Source organism: Rhinatrema bivittatum, unplaced genomic scaffold (genome assembly GCF_901001135.1).
Source record: "Rhinatrema bivittatum unplaced genomic scaffold, aRhiBiv1.1, whole genome shotgun sequence".
Taxonomy (NCBI): domain Eukaryota; kingdom Metazoa; phylum Chordata; class Amphibia; order Gymnophiona; family Rhinatrematidae; genus Rhinatrema; species Rhinatrema bivittatum.
Genome location: NW_021821042.1, coordinates 74,262 through 96,128, shown reverse-complemented (window position 1 = coordinate 96,128; position 21,867 = coordinate 74,262). Strand labels below are relative to the sequence as shown.

The 21,867-nt window shown below is 43.1% G+C and overlaps 1 protein-coding gene across 1 annotated transcript; it reads left to right on the top strand.

The window, feature by feature from the left end:
• Positions 1 to 536: 536 nt before the first annotated feature.
• LOC115082389 (GS homeobox 1-like) lies at positions 537 to 1,666 on the top strand. Its single transcript, XM_029586611.1, has 2 exons — positions 537 to 918; positions 1,317 to 1,666. Exons 1-2 carry the CDS (start codon positions 537 to 539, stop codon positions 1,664 to 1,666), a joined length of 732 nt encoding a protein of 243 aa, XP_029442471.1.
• The last annotated feature ends 20,201 nt before the right edge of the window (positions 1,667 to 21,867 follow it).

Below are 21,867 nucleotides of genomic sequence, written 5' to 3'. Positions count from 1 at the left end.
GGAGACCAGAGGTAGGCGAGAGATCCCCCAGGTGGGCAGAAAAGAGGTCAAATGGAATATTCAGGTGAGGTGGAATACGTTCCATGGTCCCGGCACAAAGCAAGTGAAAACGCAGAATAAATACCATAAATAGCCTAAGCTTCTCTGAAAGCAAAAGAACAGAATGAAGAGAAAGAAAAGAATAATAAATGAAGGGAGAATGAGAAAATAAACCCGAAAAAGGGAGAGGAGGGGAAAGGACGCCTGTTACGGCGTGGGTGGGGTTGACAAGAATAGAGTACATTATGCAGTTCATTTAGTTAACAAGTGAAATAATGAGGAAGCGTGCAGAGTGAAAGCCAAGGAAAAAAGGCACAAAAAGCCTATTGAGAGCCCTTGCGCCGCTCTCGGCGTCGCCATCACATGGCGAAGGAGCCTATTTAAAGGGCCGCGCCGTGCGCTTTCAGCACCACTCCTCCACTGGCCAGCACCCGGCGGGCTCCCGCTCTAGCAGCCGGCTCGGGGTGGGGTGGGGGGGCCTGGAGGATCCCGCAGCCATGCCGCGCTCCTTCCTGGTGGACTCCTTGATCCTGAGGGAGACCGGCGACAAGAAGAACGAGGGCGCGCCGCCCTTGTTTCCCTACGCCGTGCACCCGTCGCACCCCTTGCCGGGGCTCTCCTCGGGCTCCTGCCACTCGCGCAAGTCGGGGCTGCTGTGCGTCTGCCCGCTGTGCGTCACCGCTTCCCAGCTGCACCCGCCGCCTCCGGCCATCCCCCTGCTGAAGGCGTCCTTCCCCGGCTTCTCCTCCCAGTACTGCCACGCGCCCCTGGGCAGGCAGCACGCGGCGTCCTCCGGCTCCGGCGTCGCTCACGCGCCGGCCATCTACCAGGCAGCCTATTCCCTGCCCGACCCCAGACAGTTTCACTGCATCTCCGTGGGTGAGTAAAGCATTCGCCGGTCTTAGCGCGCTGGTATTTCCCACTGCGGGAGAAACTTTTTTAAATGGACAGCCGGTCAGAAATGTATAACTGAGGTAATGCATTAGTTTCCCAATGTTCTTAAGCCATCCAGGTCTAGTTTATTTTTATATTTTTTAAAGAATCCTCTTTTGTAATCATATAAATATTATAATACTGCCTGCATCTGACGCGGAAGATCAAACGATAAGTTTGCTTTGCGAAAAGCAAAAAATGGTGTTGTGGTTCACGATGCGCTTTTTAAATAGAAGAAGAATCCCATGCAGCGTGTTGATTTATCTTGACTAATCCTGAAAATCGCCTAACCTATGCTGGCATGAAATCATGTATTATCTTGCTTTCTTCCTTCGTCTTCACAGACAGCGCCTCCAACCATTTGCCCAGCAGCAAGCGAATGCGCACGGCCTTCACCAGCACGCAGCTCCTGGAGCTGGAGCGCGAGTTCGCCTCCAACATGTACCTCTCCAGGCTGAGGCGCATCGAGATCGCCACCTACCTGAACCTGTCCGAGAAGCAGGTCAAGATCTGGTTCCAGAACCGGCGCGTCAAGCACAAGAAGGAAGGCAAGAGCGGCTCGCACAGGGGCAGCTCGCACAACTGCAAGTGCTCGGCCCTGGCGTCGGCCAAGTGCTCCGAAGAAGAGGAGGACTTAGCGATCTCACCCTCGCCTTCAGGAAAAGACGACAGAGACCTTTCTGTTACCCCGTAGTGCAAATCACCAAATAGACTGCCCTCGAGTATGATAAAATGACTGTATCTCATGCCAAAACACGTCAAAAGGATTTTATAAAGCTTTTATATATATGTGTTGTAATTTACGAAGAACTCATGATTTTAGAAACTGCTGAAGTCATGATTACATGAAATTCACCAGTTACTGGCACTGTAAATATACTGTGTATACTCGTCCATGTGTTTAATGTTAACATTTTAAAGTTGGATTGGTTTGTCTGGCAATGTTTTTAACGCTTCTGTTTTTGAGAAATAAAAGTCATCACTCACCCTATGATTTCTATGGTACCTCTAAGTGTAATTAACCGGAGGAGCTAAATGTGTCATTAAAACGTAGGCTCTCCATATTTTTTGAAAAAATATAGTTAAGTATTTTGTATCAATGTTGGAAATGGTTCTGCTTTATTTTTTTAAGTACATTCATGCATCTCTGAACTTGGTGCCTGGGATCCCTATTGGTGGTCTACAAATCTGAAAGTGTCTATTATAGTTTAACGTTTACTTTTTTTTTTTGTTTTAATAAAAGGTGCTTAATGTTTGAATTTTTTTTAAATACATTAGATGTATAAATGTATGGTTTCCCCGTACCAGGAGATATTTATTTATTTATTTAAAGAATAAACTTTTGATAGTAACGTTGAGTTCATACCTGAGTCTTTTGTTTAATGCTTTCCAGATCCTTTGCCGTCTACATTTTAAATTAATTTGTGTGTCTTTTTGTGAAAGCATTTTGCCTTTTTCTGATCCCTTGGTAAATATATCAGTCTATTGTACAGTCGGTGCTGAATCCTAAAGGCAAACATAAGATTCCATTTTTCAAAAGCCTCCTCACACCCGTGGATATAAACCTTTGGGAAAAGAGAACCCTTGCATTGCTGAGTGGTTCCTGTGATAAGCCGACTTAAAAATATACTAATAGATTTAAGAAAGTCCAAGTCTACCACCTCACAACCTCTTCCCACAAAGATGCAAATAATGTTTTCAAATCGGAGCCTGACATGATCTGCCTGAAGGAATACATTTTTATTCTACACCTATTAATAAGTATCTAATAATGCATATTTAAATTTCATTTGCTTTTCTTTCAAAGGCCAAAAAAAACCTTTTAATAAATGGTTGCTATTTGTTTTCCATCGTGATATGTAATATTTCCATTTCTCTCCTTTGCATAAGATCATGCAAATGGCTGAAACATATAATAAATTATTAAAAGGTCTATTTATTGCCTGACAGGAAAAGCCGTCCCAGCACAGAACTAAATTTTAAACTGTAACCCGGAAAATCTTTAAAAACAAAACAAAACAAAAACCCCAAAACAAAAACCCAAAAACAAAACTAATACAAATAGGTCCGTTGCAAAAAGCAAGCTGGAAGTGAACTAAATCTCTCTGGTCTCCCTTCAACACCTTGCTTTTATTTTCTCAAACTGGCTTCTCAATGTTTCCACCAACTCACCACTAACACCACAAATATACACACAGTCACACCACTACTCCCACAAGCAAAATCCAATTAAAGTAAATGATAGGGGGAGGGGGGAAGAGAAAAATTGCAAATCCAAATAAAATTATTTGTAAAAAGGAAAAAGATGTTGAATTTTAACTCTGCATCCCTAGAAGATGGAATGAGGGAGAGTATATTTGCTTGCCATTTCAGCAGGCACTGTCAAAGCAAGTAGCAATCAATACACTAATCTGTGGACTATTGCATATAATCTGCACTTGGATTTTTTATAGACTAGCTAGATTATCTTTATCGCCTAACTCACTCACATTCCTGTTTTCCAAATGCGATCTCCCCGTTCAGCGTCTCGAGACGAATCTTTCAGAGAGGAGCAGCATCGACGCTGCATTGGAGAAAACGCATATATTTGGCCCTGTATGCTGGTTCTGCCTATTTTATATTCCATGTAGTTTATTCTGTCATTTTATGCTATAAGAAGCATATTTCTTTTATTAATTTGTATAGAAATTTATTAAGAATGGTTGTTGACAAGCACAAGACAAAAAAATGCATAAACAGTCACAATTCCGAATATTTCTATTTAAGTACTACACAAGAATAGCTTTGAATAAATGGGATGGTTGAAAGTTATCTTGATCGTAAATGGATGGAGATACAGCGGTAGCATTTTTTTTTAAAACAAATCTGCGATTGTACTTTTGCGTCGAGGGTCTTATTTTCCAAATATTCTTTCTATGGCAGAGATTGGGAAATAGGGGAAAAATGCTCCTTTTATCTTTGATTCTTGTGGCAGGCTGGGAGGAGGGGGTTCCCAAAAACTCTTTCAGAATGCTGAGCACAGTCTTTTGTATTAGCGTTTATTAATTATGTCATGATGCAGATAAGTCAGGGGAACATCAGGCACAAGGACCATACTGCCGGTTGTTTTCTCCCCATAGTCTGACTCTCTTCCCATTTGTTCTGGCATATCTAAGTTCAAAACGCAGCTTTAAAACGTAAACCCAATTCTTAATCCTCTGTCTGGATATATATCAATGGTGGCTTAGCCACTGAATGTGAAATAATCAGCATCCTACCGACACAGGCAGGAATTCCAGCAGTGCAGTGCCAGGGATAGGAGAGGGGTGCTGCACGTCTGAAGATAAAAGGCGTATTATTTATAGATTAGGTTCTTTAAACACTGCCTCTCACATTTTTCCCTTGTTCGTTTTGGGACAAAATGTATTTGTAGGGTGTTTGCTGTTTGGGGGGAGTCGTCCCAATTTTTTAAAGTTATATTCACGGACGAATAAAGAATGCTCAGGCAGCTGCCACCAAACCTGTTCTTGCATTCAGAACGCTTTGATCGTTTTTAAAACAGCTGGCAGTAGATCTGGAATTGTATATGACTACAATTGTTCAGAATGGATCCGTTTTATTAAGGGATTTTCTCCCCATTTTGTGGTTAGGGGAACAAATCATGGGAAAATAAAGCCCTGGATGCTAATCATAGCCCCCAAATGTCCTGGAGGTCAATAGGAAGACATTGAACATCACTCGCTAACCCCGTGGGCGATGAATGCGCAGGACCATCGCTACGTGAATCCAACACTTCAGGCTCCTGCAATGGTAGCAGGAGGTGGAAAAGGTGGTAGTGTCAGAAACAGCCTGCCAGGAACCAAATCAACCATCCCCGGGGCACCCATCCTGCTTGGAATAGGGGCCCGAGTTCCAACAATCTGTGGATTCCTTGATCAAACTCATTAGCCATATTGAGATCTATAGATAGGACAATTTTGGAAGACGATCATCCTTCAAAGGGAAGGATTGCTGCTGCTGCTGCTGCTGCTGCTGCTGCTGCTGCTGCTGAAGCTGATGCCGAATACTCACCTCTCAAAATTCTTTGTTAAATGTTATTTAAAAAAAAATCTGAAAACCTATGGGGAAAACAATGGCAAAAAACTGATGCAAATGTTTCACTTGAGCAAAACTAGCATAAACTTTTATAACCAAGGCTTAGTGACACAGTACCTTTATTTATGAAGCAACCCTTAATGCTGAAAATATAGCCATCTTGGAAAAAAGCAACAACCCAATAACAGTGCTAATTTACCACTTGAATACTATCAGCCTTCTTATCCATATGGGAATGGAGAATCATAACATTTTAATGGTAAGAAAATGAAATTGGAATGGGAGAGCAAATCTCTCTGTGCAATTCAATGTGGTTTACACATGTGTTGGTCACCTTGTCAGTGATGCCAATAATCAGCTATATCTCAGAGGTCTTGGGGGGAGGGGGCAGCTTTTGGATTTTCCAGTGCTTCAGCTTCCCTCTTGATGTTGCACACAAAATCAGATGGTAGCAATGGATATTGGTAGAGATATTGAGGTCTGAAGATTTGACCAATTACCACATTTCCTGTGGAACTGGGAGACAAACACACCTGCTGAATGCAATAGACAATAGAGAGAGCTATTACTATGCCCTAGCACTAATAGGAGTAGCCTAATAGCTAAAGCAGCCTACTACAAATCAGAAAATCCAATCTTCAAATCCCACTGCTGCTCCTTGTGACCTTGAGCAAGTCACTTTACTCTCCATTAACTCAGGTACAAATATATGGGGAGATCTACTAAGGAGGAGTGATAGTTTATTGGGGGTGGGGGGTAATCCTGGTGAAATTTGACCCTTCCCCAATAAACTATCATGGCTGTACTACTTTTTTATCCTAACAAAAAATTGTGCTGTGGGAAAAGCTCTCCATGATAAACTATTGTGTTTGTACTGTGATGCAATTTTTTTTTATCAAGGCACAAATGCATGACAAAAAAAATTGCACCACAATATGAGGCATTTCCCACATGATAGTGGCCCATCTCAGCCAGGACCACAATCACTTAATGGGCCTAAGACCCATAAAAATCTCCCTTCCCCAATTAAGTACAAAGCCACACCCCTGCCTGCCACCCTACTGCCACCTTCCAAGACACCACTGGCTTCATGAAATTAAAAAAAAAAAAAAAAGATGTCAACCACATGGCAATGGCCCTCCCCCTTCCCCCATCCTCCCCCTTATTAATTAAAAGAGCCGCTTAAGCTTTAACTCCTTTCCAAACGAAAGCTCCATCCTTTCCCCATCCTCCTGGACAAGGGACAAGGCCTGTTGATGCCATTTTGAAAAAAGGCATCAACCAGGCCCAGGGCTAAGGGACATCCCAGGCCCTCTACTGAGTATCAAAGATTGCATTTAGAGGTACAAGGGGGTTAGGTGTGAAGGTCTACCTGTCTTTCCTCAAGATCACCAAGGTCATTTTGGGGGGTTTCAGAGAACCCTAATCAACAGGGACATAAATGCATTTGGATGGGGATTGGGGAAGGGATAGGGATTTTGTGTGTGGGGAGGCTGAAGCCTAAGAGTGAGCTTTTAATGAATAAGAAGAAGGGGAGGGGGAGGGGAGAGGGAGGGGAGCAGGCTGTCGCTGCGTGGTTGGCATCATTCATTATTTGTTTTTTTATTTCATGGGTCCAATGGCACCTCAGAAGGCAGTGGTGGTGGTGGGGAGGGGGAAAGCCTGTGGAGGTGGTTTGTAGCCTTGGGGAGGGGGACGATTATTTTTGGGCCTTGGCACCTTTAACTTTCCCGTGGAGACCATCAGGGACTCACATTAGGGAACCAATGCTCCTGCAGGAAAATAGCTACAGCTCCCTGAAACACGCTAAAATAATGGGGAAGACTTTTTTCTAAGACAGGCGCATTATTTTGCTTTACATAAGATTGACTATGCATAAGCTGCTTTGCATTCATTAAGAAATGTTATGTATACAAATGCATGCCAAGCAGTTTATTTCCACAGGAGGAGGAAATCTTGGCTTCTATTGCTTGATATCACATAATTGTTCCACAATATGACAATATAACATGATTAACAGCATTTAACTCATTATACATCCTGCTTAACTCAAAATATCAACTTATTGTGTCTTAGTAAATCCATCTGTTAGATGATGAACCCTCTGGGGACAGGGAAATACCTACAGTGCCTGAGTGTAATCTGAAGTGCTGAAAAGTGGCTTATAATCAAATAAATAAATAGGAATGTAACATGTGCAACAAGTTCTTATCATGCATTAAATCTACATAGGGGTTGCTCTCACAAAATGCCATGCAATCCAGTGTAATAAGGAGCAAAAATTCCTCTAGCATATATTAAAGGACAATAGAGCAGGCAAAACCAACCAAGCACAAACTGAAGCAAAGTGGTGCATACTGAAAGCAGACAGTGAACATAAAAAGTGCCCTGCTGGATCACTCCAAAGGTCCATTGAGCCCAACAACTTGTCTCTGACAGTAGCCAAACTGGATCTCTAGGAAGTGCCCAGCATATCCCAAAGAGTAGATCTATATTTGTTGCTTACTCCCAGGGATAAGCAGTGGCTTTCCCCAAGTTTTCCAGGCTAATCATTGTTTATGTGCATTCAAAATTGCGAGTCCTGCTTAGTTCCCTCACATGGAAATTCCATACGAATGAGAGCATTAAGTAGTACTTCCCGATTCAGAGAAGTGCGCTGGCCTAACCCAGATATTCTTAGTGCTGAAATCTTAACTCCTGGCTCAGAGATAGAGTAAAGTTTTTAGAGCTGCTGTACTGGCATTGAAAACCCTTAAAAATACTCAAAAACAGGCAAAAAAAGAAAACAGGATTTATCAGGCTAACTATGGCCAGATAGTCAGATAAGTGCTTACTTATCCAGCTAAGTGGCAGTGACTCCCCCCAGCAAGTCAGTACTTATCTGGCTAAGTGGCAGTGGCTGCCATTTAGCCGGATAAATCCTTCCTCTCCCGGCTCCGTATCAGGTGCTTGTCTCCCCCTCCCATCTGTCTGTACTGAATGCACATTTTACAGTTAACACACTTTTTTTAAAACTCCCAATACATTTGCATAGCATTAGCTTAAAAAAAAAATCTGTGCATGAAAACTGTGTGCTGAAAACCAGATTATTGTGCCCGTCTCTCATTATTCCCGCTTCAAGATCATTAATGAATAAGTTAAACACTGGTCCCAATACAGATCCCTGAAGCACTCCACTGCTTACCTCATTCCATTGGATAAACTGACCATTTAAGGAGCAGGACTAAAATTTGGCTCATTTTCTAACATAACTCTTTGAGACCAATGTTATAACAAAAACTCTCTCAGCCCAATTTGAGGGCTGAACTCCATGTTTACAAAGCACATACAGGCCTAAGCCATCATTTTCAAAGTGGACTAACATGTGTAAGTCCACTTTGAAAATTAGCAGGTATGTGTGAATGCTTGGACAGCATACATGCACACATTTACGCCGGCATGGGAGCAGGTGCAAAAGTTCGTGCATACATTTACACACACACTTTCGATTTTATAGAAAGTGCATGGATAAATGGTTTCCCCATCCTCGGAATGCCTCTTCTAAGTACATGCAAAAGTATGGATGAAATTACTTCCACCCATCCTTTTACATTTACAATCCCTGGTGGAATTTTCATCAAGCTTATATATACGCATATAAAATAGCATTTTATGCTCATACATGCTTTTGAAAATTCTCTCCTTTGTTCCATGACTTTTTAAATTTCCTGAGGAATCTCTCATAAGGGACTTTGTCAAATGCCTTCTTAAAATCCAAATACTCTATGTCGACTGGTTCACCTTTGCCCACATGCTGTTACGGATGGTGTGCAAGTCCTAAAACAAAATCAAATTAGGCTAGTCAGTGGGGTTTTAAGGGTAGGGGCTAACGGGGTAAAAGGGAGGTTAATTAACAAAGGCATTTAGGAAGTCCTATCCTTTACCTGGGCAAACTGGGAACAAAGTGGAGAAACTGGAAATTGTGTCCACACATGTGTCTACTAAAATCCTCCCACTTATGCAGTAGCGGCAGCATTTGTGTGCACATGTGTGTGTCCATATAAAATTGTGTGCACATGTGTGCGCGCACAGCCTATTTTATATCATGCGTGTATATTCGTACGTACGTTATAAATGGCTGCATCCTTTGGCGTGAACCAGCATATGCACATACATGTGCACCCATGCACCGGTGTCATCCTTATTCTCAGTGATACCAATGTCAGAATCACCATTCTGTAATTACTTGGGTCACTTCTGGAGTCCTTTTTAGAAAACTGGCATTACATCGGCTACCCTCCAGATCTCAGGCACAGAGGCAGATTGGAATGATCACCTGCAGTTTTGTATTTTAGTTTCTTTAGAACTTTGGGATTGAATTCTTTGAGGTTCAAGTGATTTGTTTCTATCCAGGTTATTAATTGCTCTAGCATTTCTTTGAGATTCACACTGATTTGTTTCAGTTCCTCTAGTGTGAGTACGTTTCAACATTCTCCAGTGTAAAGACCAAAGCAAAAAATTCTTTTAGTTTTTCTGCTTCGGCATTTTCTTTCCTCAGTACCCCTTTTACCCCTGGCATTCCATCGGCCCCACTGATTCCCTCACAGGTTTCCTCTTTTATTGAACTTGAAAAAATGATTATTATTTTTATTTTTTAACCCCATGGAAAGCTTCTATTTAAATTCTCTCTTGGCCTGTTTTATTAGTGTTTTGCACCATGACAGTGTGTATGTGCCTTCCTGTTTTCCTTCAGGCTCACACAGCAAACTGCGCGGGAGAGCCGGCGCTCCAAGGTGAGCGCCCGGTCTCCCATCGCGCGCCCAGGCACCTCTCCTGGGCACGCGATGCAGTATTTAAATTAGAGCCCATGCTAATAAGGAGGCGCTAGAGACACTAGCAGTTCCTAGCGCCTCCTTATTGGTGGAAGCAGTGGCTGTTAGCGGGTCTGACAGCCGACGCTTAATTTTACCGGCGTTGGTTGTCAAACCCGCTGACAGCCATGGGTTCGGAAAACGGACGTCGGCAAAATTGAGCGTCCATTTTCCAACCCACGGGCAAATTTTTTTTTTAAGATTTTTAATTTTTTTTATTTTGGAGCCTCCGACTTAATATCGCTATGACATTAAGTCGGATGATGTATAGAAAAGCAGTTTTTTCTGCTTTTCTGTATACTTACCTGGTACCGTCTGAAATTAACTCCTGCCTTTGGCAGGAGTTAATTTCTGAAAGTAAAATATGTGGTTTGGCCGCACATTTTGCTTTCTTTATTGCGGGTGAATACCTAATAGGCTCATCAACATGCATTTGCAAGTGATGAGCGCTATTAGTTTTGGGGGGGTTGGCTGCACATTTTCCTTGCACTATTACCCCTTACTGTATAAGGGGTAAAAATAGCACGTCAAAAATGCCGGCCAAACGGGGGCTAACGGTGCGCTCGGCCGAGCACACTGTTCTGTATTGGCCTGCTTGTTAGGTCCTGTTTTCCATTTTTTGCTGGTGTGAATGAGCCAGAGAAAGAGTGTCAGACAGAGAACATAAGAACATGCCATACTGGGTTAGACCAAGGATCCAACAAGCCCAGCATCCTGTTTCCAACAGAGGCCCATCCAGGCTATAAATACCTGGCAAGTACTAAAACATTAAGTAGATCCCATGCTACTGATGCCAGTAATAGCAATGGCTATTCTCTAAGACAACTTGATTAATAGCAGTTAATGGACTTCTCCTCCAATAACTTATTCAAACCTTTTTTAAACTCATCTACACTTACTGCACTAACCACATCCCCTGCAACAAATTCCAGAGTTAAATTGTGCATTGAGTGAAAAAGAATTTTCTCCAATTAGTTTTAAATGTGCTACATACTAACATCATGGAGTGCTCCCTAGTCCTTCTATTATCCAAAAGAGTAAATAACTGATTCACATTTACCTATTCTAGACCTGTTCTAGACGCGTTCTAGGCAGAAACTGTATGTGAAAGTGAGTGTGTATGTGTGGCAAATTGCATGTGGGAAGGATCATGTGTAAAAGAAGGAGTTTAAGAGAGTGAAGAAATGGAGGAAGAGAATGTTTTTGACAGAAAAGGGGAATGTGTGCATGAGATAGAGGCAGACTCTGTCCTACTGAATTTTTTGTCTATCATGTTTTATGGGCTTTTTAACTATTACTAATAGTAAGCATCCTGCATAGGAGCTGAAATGCATTGATTTTAAAAATGTCTTTAATTTTGAAATGTTTATTTTTTTTGTTTTAAAGTTTGAGTGTTACTATATAAAAAAGATATTTATATGACTCAGGCAGATGTCAGAGCTATTTTATAGAAGTGGCATCAGATCCAGTTCTTTTTAAATATCACATAGGTACTGCTCTTGCTAATTAATTGCCTTGTGCAGACCTGACTGCCAGAAGTACTTCCAACCTGGTGCTTAGGTCATAATTCACAGTGCAATTCATACATTATTTAAAAAGAGCTTGATCCATTTCTGACACTATAAACAGCACCAGCATTGGAATCAGTCTTTTGTTTTTCCACTTGTTTATAAACAAATAGGAAAGAAACCTACAAAACTGCACTAATGTTGGCAGAGTTGTAAAACAATTTTCAAACTTTAATAAAAAAATGTTTTTAGAAATTTGAGGATTTTTTTTTTAAATTAATGATTTTTAGCAGAATTTAATTCTGAAGTACAAAATCCAGGGGACAAATAGTCTTTCTTTGCCCAGGAGTTTCCTTCTGCTGTGTTAGGGCTTCCAACTCAATTGGAACTGGCCTTTAGTGGGCTACAGCAGCATGAGACTTCATTCACAGTCAGGGCCAGTGAGAGCATTAAGCGGACTAGGTGGCTGCCTAGGGGGCCGGAAGTGGGTGGAGTGCCATAGTCAGACATAAGGGCGGCATTTTTGAATGCAGTGAATGAGAGTAGAGAGTTATAGAGCTGGGAAAGTCGCTGTGTGTGAATGGAGCTTTGGAAGTTAGGGGTGTGCTATCTGCAGGGTTCAGGTTGGTACAGGAGGAGAGAGAGAGAATGAGAGAGAGATGCCTTTACCTCATTGCTGCCTAGGGCGGCTGCAAACCCTTGCATGGCATTGCTCATAGTTCCCAGGTTTTTCACTCTATCTTTATATCTCTCTCCCCACATTGGAAGAAACTATTCTTAAAATGGAATACTGGGCATGTGGATAGACATAGCTTAATGGGACAGTTTTAGGACAAGTCATAAGCAGAGAGTTGAGATTGATGGTGGAAGGTAGAGATTATTTACAGGGATGTGAGGATCCAACTGTTAAGGGAAAGGAGTTGGGGATTTTTTTAATAACATAAGAACATAAGAAATTGCCATACTGGGTCAGACCAAGGGTCCATCAAGCCCAGCATCCTGTTTCCAACAGAGGCCAAATCAGGCCACAAGAACCTGGCAATTACCCAAACACCAAGAAGATCCCATGCTACTGATGCCAGTAATAGCAGTGGCTATTCCTTAAGTAAACTTGATTAATAGTAGTTTATGGACTTCTCCTCCAAGAACATATCCAAACCTTTTTTGAACCCAGCTACACTAACTGCACTAACCACATCCTCTGGCAACAAATTCCAGAGTTTAATTGTGCGTTGAGTGAAAAAGAATTTCTCTGATTAGTCTTAAATGTGCTACTTCTAACTTCATGGAATGTCCCCTAGTCCTTCTATTATCCAAAAGTGTAAATAACCAATTCACATCTACTCGTTCAAGACCTCTCATGATCTTAAAGACCTCTATCATATCCCTCCTCAGCCATCTCTTCTCCAAGCTGAATAGCCCTAACCTCTTCAGCCTTTCCTCATAGGGAAGCTGTTCCATCCCCTTTATCATTTTGCTTTCCCTTCTCTGTACTTTCTCCTTCGCAACTATATCTTTTTTGAGATGCGGCGACCAGAATTGTACACAGTATTCAAGGTGCGGTATCACCATTCAGAGGCATTATGACATTTTCCCTTTTATTAACCATTCCCTTCCTAAAAATTCCCAACATTCTGTTTGCTTTTTTGACTGCTGCAGCACACTGAGCTGACGATTTTAAAGTATTATCCACTATGATGCCTAGATCTTTTTCCTGGGTGGTAGCTCCTAATATGGAACCTAACATCGTGTAACTACAGCAGGGGTTATTTTTCCCTATGTGCAACACCTTGCACTTTTCAACATTGAATTTCATCTGCCATTTGGATGCCCAATCTTCCAGTCTTGTAAGGTCCTCCGGTAATGTTTATTTATTTATTTATTTATTTGCTTTTTTTATACCGACATTCGTTGGAGTACATCACATTGGTTTACATAATAACGGGTTAAAAGCATGACGGGGTCAGGCTGTTTTTACATTGTAACATTAGGAACATAGTAACATTAGAACATTAGGGGATGGTAACTATAATACATGCGTATAATGCGGATAATACAAAGTAACATTAGAACAGGTATAATACATAGTGTATCACAATCCGCTTGTGATTTAACTACTCTGAATAATTTTGTATTGTCCACAAATTTGATTACCTCACTCATCGTATTCCTTTCCAGATCATTTATATATATATTGAAAAGCACCGGTCCAAGTACAGATCCCTGAGGCACTCCATTGTTTACCCTTTTCCACTGAAAAAATTGACCATTTAATCCTACTCTCTGTTTCCTGTCTTTTAACCAGTTTGTAATCCTTGAAAGGACATTTCCTCCTATCCCATTGCTTTTTAGTTTTCTTAGAAGCCTCTCATGAGGAACTTTGTCAAACGCCTTCTGAAAATCCAAATACACTACATCTACTAGTTCACCTTTATCCACTTGTTTATTAACCCCTTCAAAAAAATGAAGCAGATTTGTTAGCAAGATTTCCCTTGGGTAAATCCATATTGACTGTGTTCCATTAAACCATGGCTTTCTATATGCTCTACGATTTTGATCTTTAGAATCTTTTAAATGCCTGGAATAGAATAGTGAGATTAGTAATGTACACTTAGGTGGGTATTTCGGGAGGAATATCACTTTTATTTTGTATTTTTAATATTTTTACTGTTAACCACTTTATGATTTGTTGGAGAAAGGTGGCATGTTAAATAAACAAATAAATACAGAAATAAATAATACATACATACAGAAACAAATATGGATTATGAAAGGGAAATTTTGCTTTAGCAATCTATTAGAATCTTTTGTAGGTGTTCATAAAAGGGCAAACTGATTGAAATAGTGTATCTGGATTTTCAGAGGCATTTGTTGACAAAGCCTCTCATGAGAAAAACTTCAGGAAACTAAAAAGTCATAGGGCAAGAGCTTTTCTTCTATTGTGAATTAGTAAATGGTTGAAAAATAGGACACAAAAAGTAACACTAAATGCTCAGTTTTCCCAATGGACAGAAGTGAACAGTGGATTTTCTCTGGAAAAGTGAGCAACAAGTGAAAAGATCAAGTTTGCAGATGATACAAAATTATTTCAAGTAGTTAATAAAAACAAGCAAATTGTGAAGAACTGCAGCAGAGTTGAGAACTGAGCATCTAAATGGCCAGATGAAAATTAATGTGGACAAATAATCCTAAATATAGGTATACGATGCTGGGTTCCACATTAGAAGTTACCTGTCAACAAAAGGATCTTGGAATCTTTGTGAAATCATTAGTTCAGTGAATGGATTTGAACAAAGAATGTTAAGAATGTTGTCATTTTTTTCTCATTCTGTTCTGACCTGAGGAAGGAGGAAATAGTCCCCAAAAGCTAGTCAAGAAATGTGCTGCAGTAGTCAAAAAAGCAAACAGGATGTTAGGAATTGTTAGAAAGAGAATGGTGAATAAAACGGAGAATGTCATAATGCCAATGTGTCGCTCCATGGTGAGACTGCATCTAAAGTACTGTGTGCAATTTTAGACACCGCATCTCAAAAAAGATATAGTTGCATTGTACAAAGAAAGGTGAGGAAAATGATAAAGGCTAAAGAGGTTAGAGCTGTTCAGCTTGGAGAAGAGACTGCTGAGGGGGATATGATAGAGATCTATAAAATCATGAGAGGACTAGAATGAATAAAATATGAATCATTTATTTACTCTTTCATATAATAGAAGGACTAGAGGGTACTCCATGAAGCTATCAAGTAACACATTTAAAACAAATCAGAGAAAATTCTTTTTCACTCAACGCACAATTAAACTCTGTAATTTGCTGCCAGAAGATGTGATTAGGGTAATTCATGTAGCTGGGTTTAAAAAAGGTTTGGATAAGTTCCTGGAGGAGAAGTCCATGAATTGTTATTAATCAAGCTGACTTAGGGAATAGCCACTGCTATTACTGGTATTAGTATCATAGGATCTATTTAATGTTTGGGAACTTGCCAGGGACTTGTAACCTGGACTGGCCACTGATGAAAACAGGATGCTGGGCTTGATGGACCCTCGGCCTTACCCAGTAAGGCAATTTCTTTGTTCTTATGTTCTTAAGATAAATCAGTAAAAAGGTATCACTTTATTTTTTTTTTTGGTCAGTCTATTTCTATGCATTTAAAAGGATAATATGGCAACCAGATTATGGGAAAGGCTGAAGAGATGAAGGCAGGCTGGGCAAGGCTGAAGAGACAAGGCGGAACAGGCTGGAGAGATGAAACATGGTAGTAATTAGCATTGCAGGCTGATGACAACCCGTTGCTGAGGCAGAGAAGGAGTGTCGTGGAGGCCCTTTTATAAGGCGAAGAGTAGTGACGTCATACGGGGGCACCACACACTGTGGTGAGGCCTGCTGATGTTGGGTTAAGTGAGCTTGCTCTCAGGGGCAGTCTGCAAGCTGGAAAACATAACAGAACCCCTCTCTTAAGCCCCTTCCTCAGGGTTCGAGTCTCAGGTTTGGAAGTAAATTGTCTGTGGAACTCTTTTAACAGGAGTAGTGCTTTGAGGTTGGTGGCAGGCTCCCAGGGGTTCTCCTCTGGACCGAAGTGCTTGTATGAGATGAGGTACTCTAGTTTGTTCCATCACCTACATGAATCTAATATTTCTTGTACCTCAAACTGTGTGTCTTCTTCAGTGGTTACATCTGTAGGAGTGGGAGACTTTCTAGATAGCCAAGAAAGGATCAGTGTTTCAATAATGAGACAATGAACACATTATGGATTCTCAATGTGATGGAAAGCTTCAACTGGTTTACCACTTGTTACTGAATGGAGTAAAGTCCAATGAGTCGGGGTGCCAGGTGGAACAAGAGGACCTGAATGTTTAAGTACTGAATGCTAAGCCATACAAGATCACCCACTTTGAATTGTGGTGCTGATTGACATCAGGTGTCCGCATGCTTCTTGGGCTGAGCAGCTGCTCGTGAGATCAGTTGATTGAGTCCAAAGATCATGAAGTTCTTTGGCGGTGAGATGGGCTGCGGGGCAGGCCATGGAGAGAGGCAGAGGAAGAGGTACTCGTGGATGTTTCCCATATACAATCTGGAATGGAGAGGAACTGATGGCACTGATCACATGGTTGTTATACAAAAGTTCCACTCAGGGTAGCAGAATGACCCAGTTGTCCTGCCTTCTGTTGACCTACTGATGAAGGAAGGTCCTGAGGACCTGATTGATCCTCTCTGTCTATCTGTTGACCAGAAAGTGATCTGCAGTGGTGAAATTCAGAGAGATTCCAAATCTCCATTAGAGAGTCTTCTAGTAGCGGGCTGTAAATTGGACACCTCTGTCGGGCAGGATGTGGGAAGGTAGGCCGTGTAATCAGAAGATATGTTGGATGGAAAGGCAGGCCAGTTCAGAAGCTATTGATAGCCCAGCAAGAGGTACAAATGAGCCATTTTAGAAAATATATCTACTATAATCCATATGACAGTGGAGCTGTATGAGAGAGGGAGATCCACAATGAAGACTGTGGATATATGGGTCCACATTTCTCTGGGGGCTGGCAATGGCTGTAACAACCCCCAAGTTCAGGCATGAACAGATTTGATCTATGCATAAGTAGGACAGGAATTCACACATTCCTTGACATCTTTCTAGACTTGGGGCCACCAATAGTGGCATTGAAGGATATAGAGCATTCAGGATACTCCAGGATGTCCTTCAATGTGAGAATCATGAGCCCACTTCAAGACCTTTTCTTGGAGCATCTTGGGGACCACCATCTTCCTGGCAGGGACAGAAGTGGTGGAAGCAAGGATAATCTTTGCTGGATCGATGATATGTCGGGGGACTTCTGTTATATCTTCAGTTAAGAAGGGACACGATAATGCATTTGCCCATAGATTCTTTGCAGTCGGTCAATAGAGAAGTTAAAATTCAAATCAAGAGAATAAAAAGGACCAGTAAGCATATCTGGGATTGAGTTGTTGAGCTTGCTGATGGTACTGCAAGTTCTTATGGCCCTTATAGATGGTGGTCTTGTGTTGGGACCCTTCTAGGAGGTGCAGCCACTCCTCAAGGGCCACCTTGATTGCTAGGAGATCTCTATCCATGATTGTATAATTCTTCTCCATGGGGGAGAATTTCTTGAGAAGAATAAACATGGGAGAAGTGTCCCTTCCACTCTATGCTGCCTAAGGACAGCCCCATCCTCAAGGGAAGAGGCATCTACCTCGAGCACAAAGGGTCGAGTGAGATCCAGATGTCACAGCCATGGCCCTTGTAAGAAGGCTTGCTTCAAGGCCTAGAATGCATTGACAGCCTCTGAGGTCCAATTTCTGGTGTCCGCATCCTTGCATGTTAAGGCAGTGAGAGGTGCTGCCAGGGAGGAGTAGTTTGGGATGAACTGCTGATAGTAGTTTGCAATGCCCAGAAATCATTGCAGGGCTCAGAGACCAACAGGCTGGGGCTAGTCTAGGATAGTCTTCTGTTTCATTGGATCCATAAGTAGGTCTGTACTAGAAATGATATACCCTAGGAAGGGTACTTGTTCTTGCTCGAAGAGGAATTTTTCTAACTTGGCGTACAGGTGATGTTCACTCAGGCACTGGAATACTTGTTTTACATGTAACCTGTGAGAGGTCAGGGCCTTGGAGAAAATATGGATATCGTCCAAATAGATCACCATGGAGAAGTATAAAAGATCCTGAAAGATATCATTCACCATTTTTTGGAAGACTGCTGGGGTGTTGCAAAGCTCAAAAGGAATTACTAAGAATTCGTAGAGTCCGTCTCTGTTATTAAAGGTAGTCTACCACTCATCTCCTTGTTTAATGCAGATGAGATTTTATGCCCCCCTGAGGTCTCGTTTTGTGAAAACCTGAGCACCTTGGAGGCAGTCAAACAATTCAGATATAAGACGCAGAGGATAGCTATCCTTTTTAGTAATGGCATTAAGGCCCCTGTAGTTGATGCAAGGTTGTAGTGTTCTGTCTTTTTTACCCACAAAGAAGAAGCCTGCTCCGACAGGGGAAAAGGAAGGATGGATGAAACCTCTTGCAAGATTTTTCTGAATATAATCACTCATGGCCTTGGTCTCTGGCTCCGAGAGAGGGTATACCCTTCCTAGAGAAAATTCTTTACCAGGGAGGAGCTCAATACCACAATTGTAGGAACGGTGAGGGGGTAACGTTTCTGCCTTCTGCTTAGAAAACATGACCTAATATTTGGCATACTGCAAAGGAAGTCCTGTCTGGATGATGGCAAAGATCAGATAGGCTGGAGGAGTGACAGGGCAAGGCAGGTAGTTGAACAGCATGGGCCCCATTAGGATAATTCCAGTGAAGACCAGTCAATGGTGATCTATTATAGGGTTGATTTCTTGAGGAATGACATAGTAAGTGATGGTCTTGGAATGCAGAAGACCTGCATGGAGAGTCAAAGGAAGAGTACTCACCATGATCTGCCCCAGGAGGGGGGGGGGGTGTCTCCATAGACTGAGGAGATAGTAAGAGGTTTGTTCAGGGGAACAGTAGGTATACTGTGGTGTAGCACCAGGTTTGGTCAATGAAGTTCCTGCCTGCGCCAGAATCCAGAAATGCTTCTGAGAATGAGAGGGGTTTGACCCACGGAAATACACACAGGAATGATGATTTGGGGAGCGGAGTATATCCAACCTAGGGTTGCCTCCCAGTCAACCCTAGGCATGAAAGTTTCCCTGTTTCTTGGGACAGTTGGCAATGAGGTACCTGCAACCTGTGTAGTACATACACAGGCCCATCTGCCTTCTGCATAAATTCTCCTCAGGGGGCAGATGGCTGCAGCCCAGCAACATGAGTTCAAATCAAAGATGAGAGTTTGGAACTCTATAGTGTATTCTGTGAGAGTTTGGGAGCCCTGGTGGATTTATTACATCTCTACTGCTAGGGCAGTGTCTCTTCTGGGTTCATTGAATATGAGGTGGAATATGTGTAAAAATCTGGAGACGTTCTGGAGGTTGGGATCTTCACATTCTCAAATGGGAGAGACCTAAGCCAGTGCGGTACCACCCAAGGGAGATAGAATGTACATGACCTTAATGTAATCATCCAAGTCCAGGATGGCTCAGTTGGAAGTGCATCCGGCATAGGTTAGGTTAACAAAACCCCAGCACTGATTGAGGTCCCCCCATGTAACATGGGGTTGCCTAGAGCTGTGGCACTGGTCTGGCAGGTGTGGACAGCACCAGTAGAGAGGGAATCACTGTCATCAGAGCTTCAAGGCATTCATCCTGTTGGCCAATTTTTCTAGGACAGCGGCAATCTGGTTTAATACCTGCTGTTGTTCCTGCAGTCATTTCAGCCAGGCCAGGTATTGCTTGGAGCAATGACAGGGTGGCCGGGTCCATAGCCTCAGCAACCTGTTAGGATTGTGGTCCCTTGTAGAGATGTGAATCGTGTCCTCGATCGTCTTAACGATCGATTTCGGCTGGGAGGGGGAGGGAATCGTATTGTTGCCGTTTGGGGGGGTAAAATATCGTGATATATCGTTAAAATCGTTAAAACCCGCTAAAACCCACCCCCGACCCTTTAAATTAAATCCCCCAACCCCCCGAACCCCCCCCAAATGACTTAAATTACCTGGTGGTCCAGCGGCGGTCCGGAACGGCAGCGGTCCGGAACGGGCTCCTGCTACTGAATCTTGTTGTCTTCGGCCGGCGCCATTTCCAAAATGGCGCCGAAAAATGGCGGCGGCCATAGACCAACAGGATTCGACGGCAGGAGGTCCTTCCGGACCCCCGCTGGACTTTTGGCAAGTCTTGTGGGGGTCAGGAGGCCCCCCCCCAAGCTGGCCAAAAGTTCCTGGAGGTCCAGCGGGGGTCAGGGAGCGATTTCCCGCCGCGAATCGTTTTCCGTACGGAAAATGGCGCCGGCAGGAGATCGACTGCAGGAGGTCGTTCAGCGAGGGTTCCGGCGCCTCGCTGAACGACCTCCTGCAGTCGATCTCCTGCCGGCGCCATTTTCCGTACGGAAAACGATTCGCGGCGGGAAATCGCTCCCTGACCCCCGCTGGACCTCCAGGAACTTTTGGCCAGCTTGGGGGGGGCCTCCTGACCCCCACAAGACTTGCCAAAAGTCCAGCGGGGGTCCGGAAGGACCTCCTGCCGTCGAATCCTGTTGGTCTATGGCCGCCGCCATTTTTCAGCGCCATTTTGGAAAATGGCGCCGGCCGAAGACAACAAGATTCAGTAGCAGGAGCCCGTTCCGGACCGCTGCCGTTCCGGACCCCCAGGTAATTTAAGTCATTTGGGGGGGGGGGGGGTTCGGGGGGGGGGGGGATTGAAGGAGGTAGGATTTGGCAAGGAAATGTTTAAGTTATTTGGGGGGGGTTCGGGATTTAATTTAAAGGGTCGGGGGTGGGTTTTAGCGGGTTTTAGTGTGCCGGCTCACGATTCTAACGATTTATAACGATAAATCGTTAGAATCTCTATTGTATTGTGTTCCATAGCGGTTTAAGACGATATTAAAATTATCGGACGATAATTTTAATCGTCCTAAAACGATTCACATCCCTAGTCCCTTGTGTTAGGGTGAAAGTGTTGCAACCTACAGGGGAGGCCCTGTATGTCCTCTCTGCCAACTGGTGGAGCAGATGGTGTAGAGACTGAACTGGAGCTTTGCCTGTACTAACCCCTTTCCCCTCAGGTTGAGACTTTGGGTTCCAGGGTCCAGCAGGTCTTAGGAGGCAGTCTCTGGGGCACAGGCAGAAGAGAAGATCCAGGGTCCAGCTAAGGTCAGAGGTGGATGGCAGATAATGGTAATGAGGTACAAGCTATGGTCAGTGGCAAGTGGCAGACAAGGATAATGAGAGTCTAGGTTATGGTCAATACCAATAATCCATCCAAGTGTAGAGATATGGTAGCTAAGGTGAGGCTGGAGAGACAAAGGTAGACTGGGTAAGGCTGAAGAGATGAAGACAAGCTGGGCAAGGCTGAAGAGTGGAAGACAAGTTGGGCAAGGCTTTAGAGATGAAGACAAGCTGGGAAGGCTGAAGAGACAAGGGCTGGAACAGCCTGGAAAGATGAGACGTGGCAGTAACTAACACTTCAGGCTGAAATTGACCCATTGCTAGGCAGAGAAGGAGCATTGGGGAAGCCCTTTTATAGGGCAAAAAGTGGTGACATCATCCGGGGGCACCATGGGCTTTCTCACATGCCTGGGTGGGAGGGCCAGAGGCAATCATCCTGGTAGCATCCTGCTGCATCATGTTGCTCGGTGGTGTCCTGCCGCGGTGAAGTCTGCCGGCATTGGGGTGAGTGAGCCTGCAAACGACACACCATGGTTCAACCATACCTTGAGAATCATGTATGAATTCTCAAGAATTCATACAAGAATTCTCAAGAATTCATACAAGAAGACTTGGCTATTCCAACAAGCCTTCTCTTAATCTGGGACCTCCCCAGCTACAGGCTCACTCCAAGTTCCTCTAGTCATCGCTTCCCCTTACCGCTTTTGTAAA

Bases quoted from the DNA above. Each gene is read 5' to 3' on its own strand.
- LOC115082389 (XM_029586611.1), top strand. From the start codon at position 537: ATGCCGCGCTCCTTCCTGGTGGACTCCTTGATCCTGAGGGAGACCGGC. The intron at 919-1,316 runs GTGAGTAAAGCA...TCGTCTTCACAG, and splicing joins GTTTCACTGCATCTCCGTGG to ACAGCGCCTCCAACCATTTG.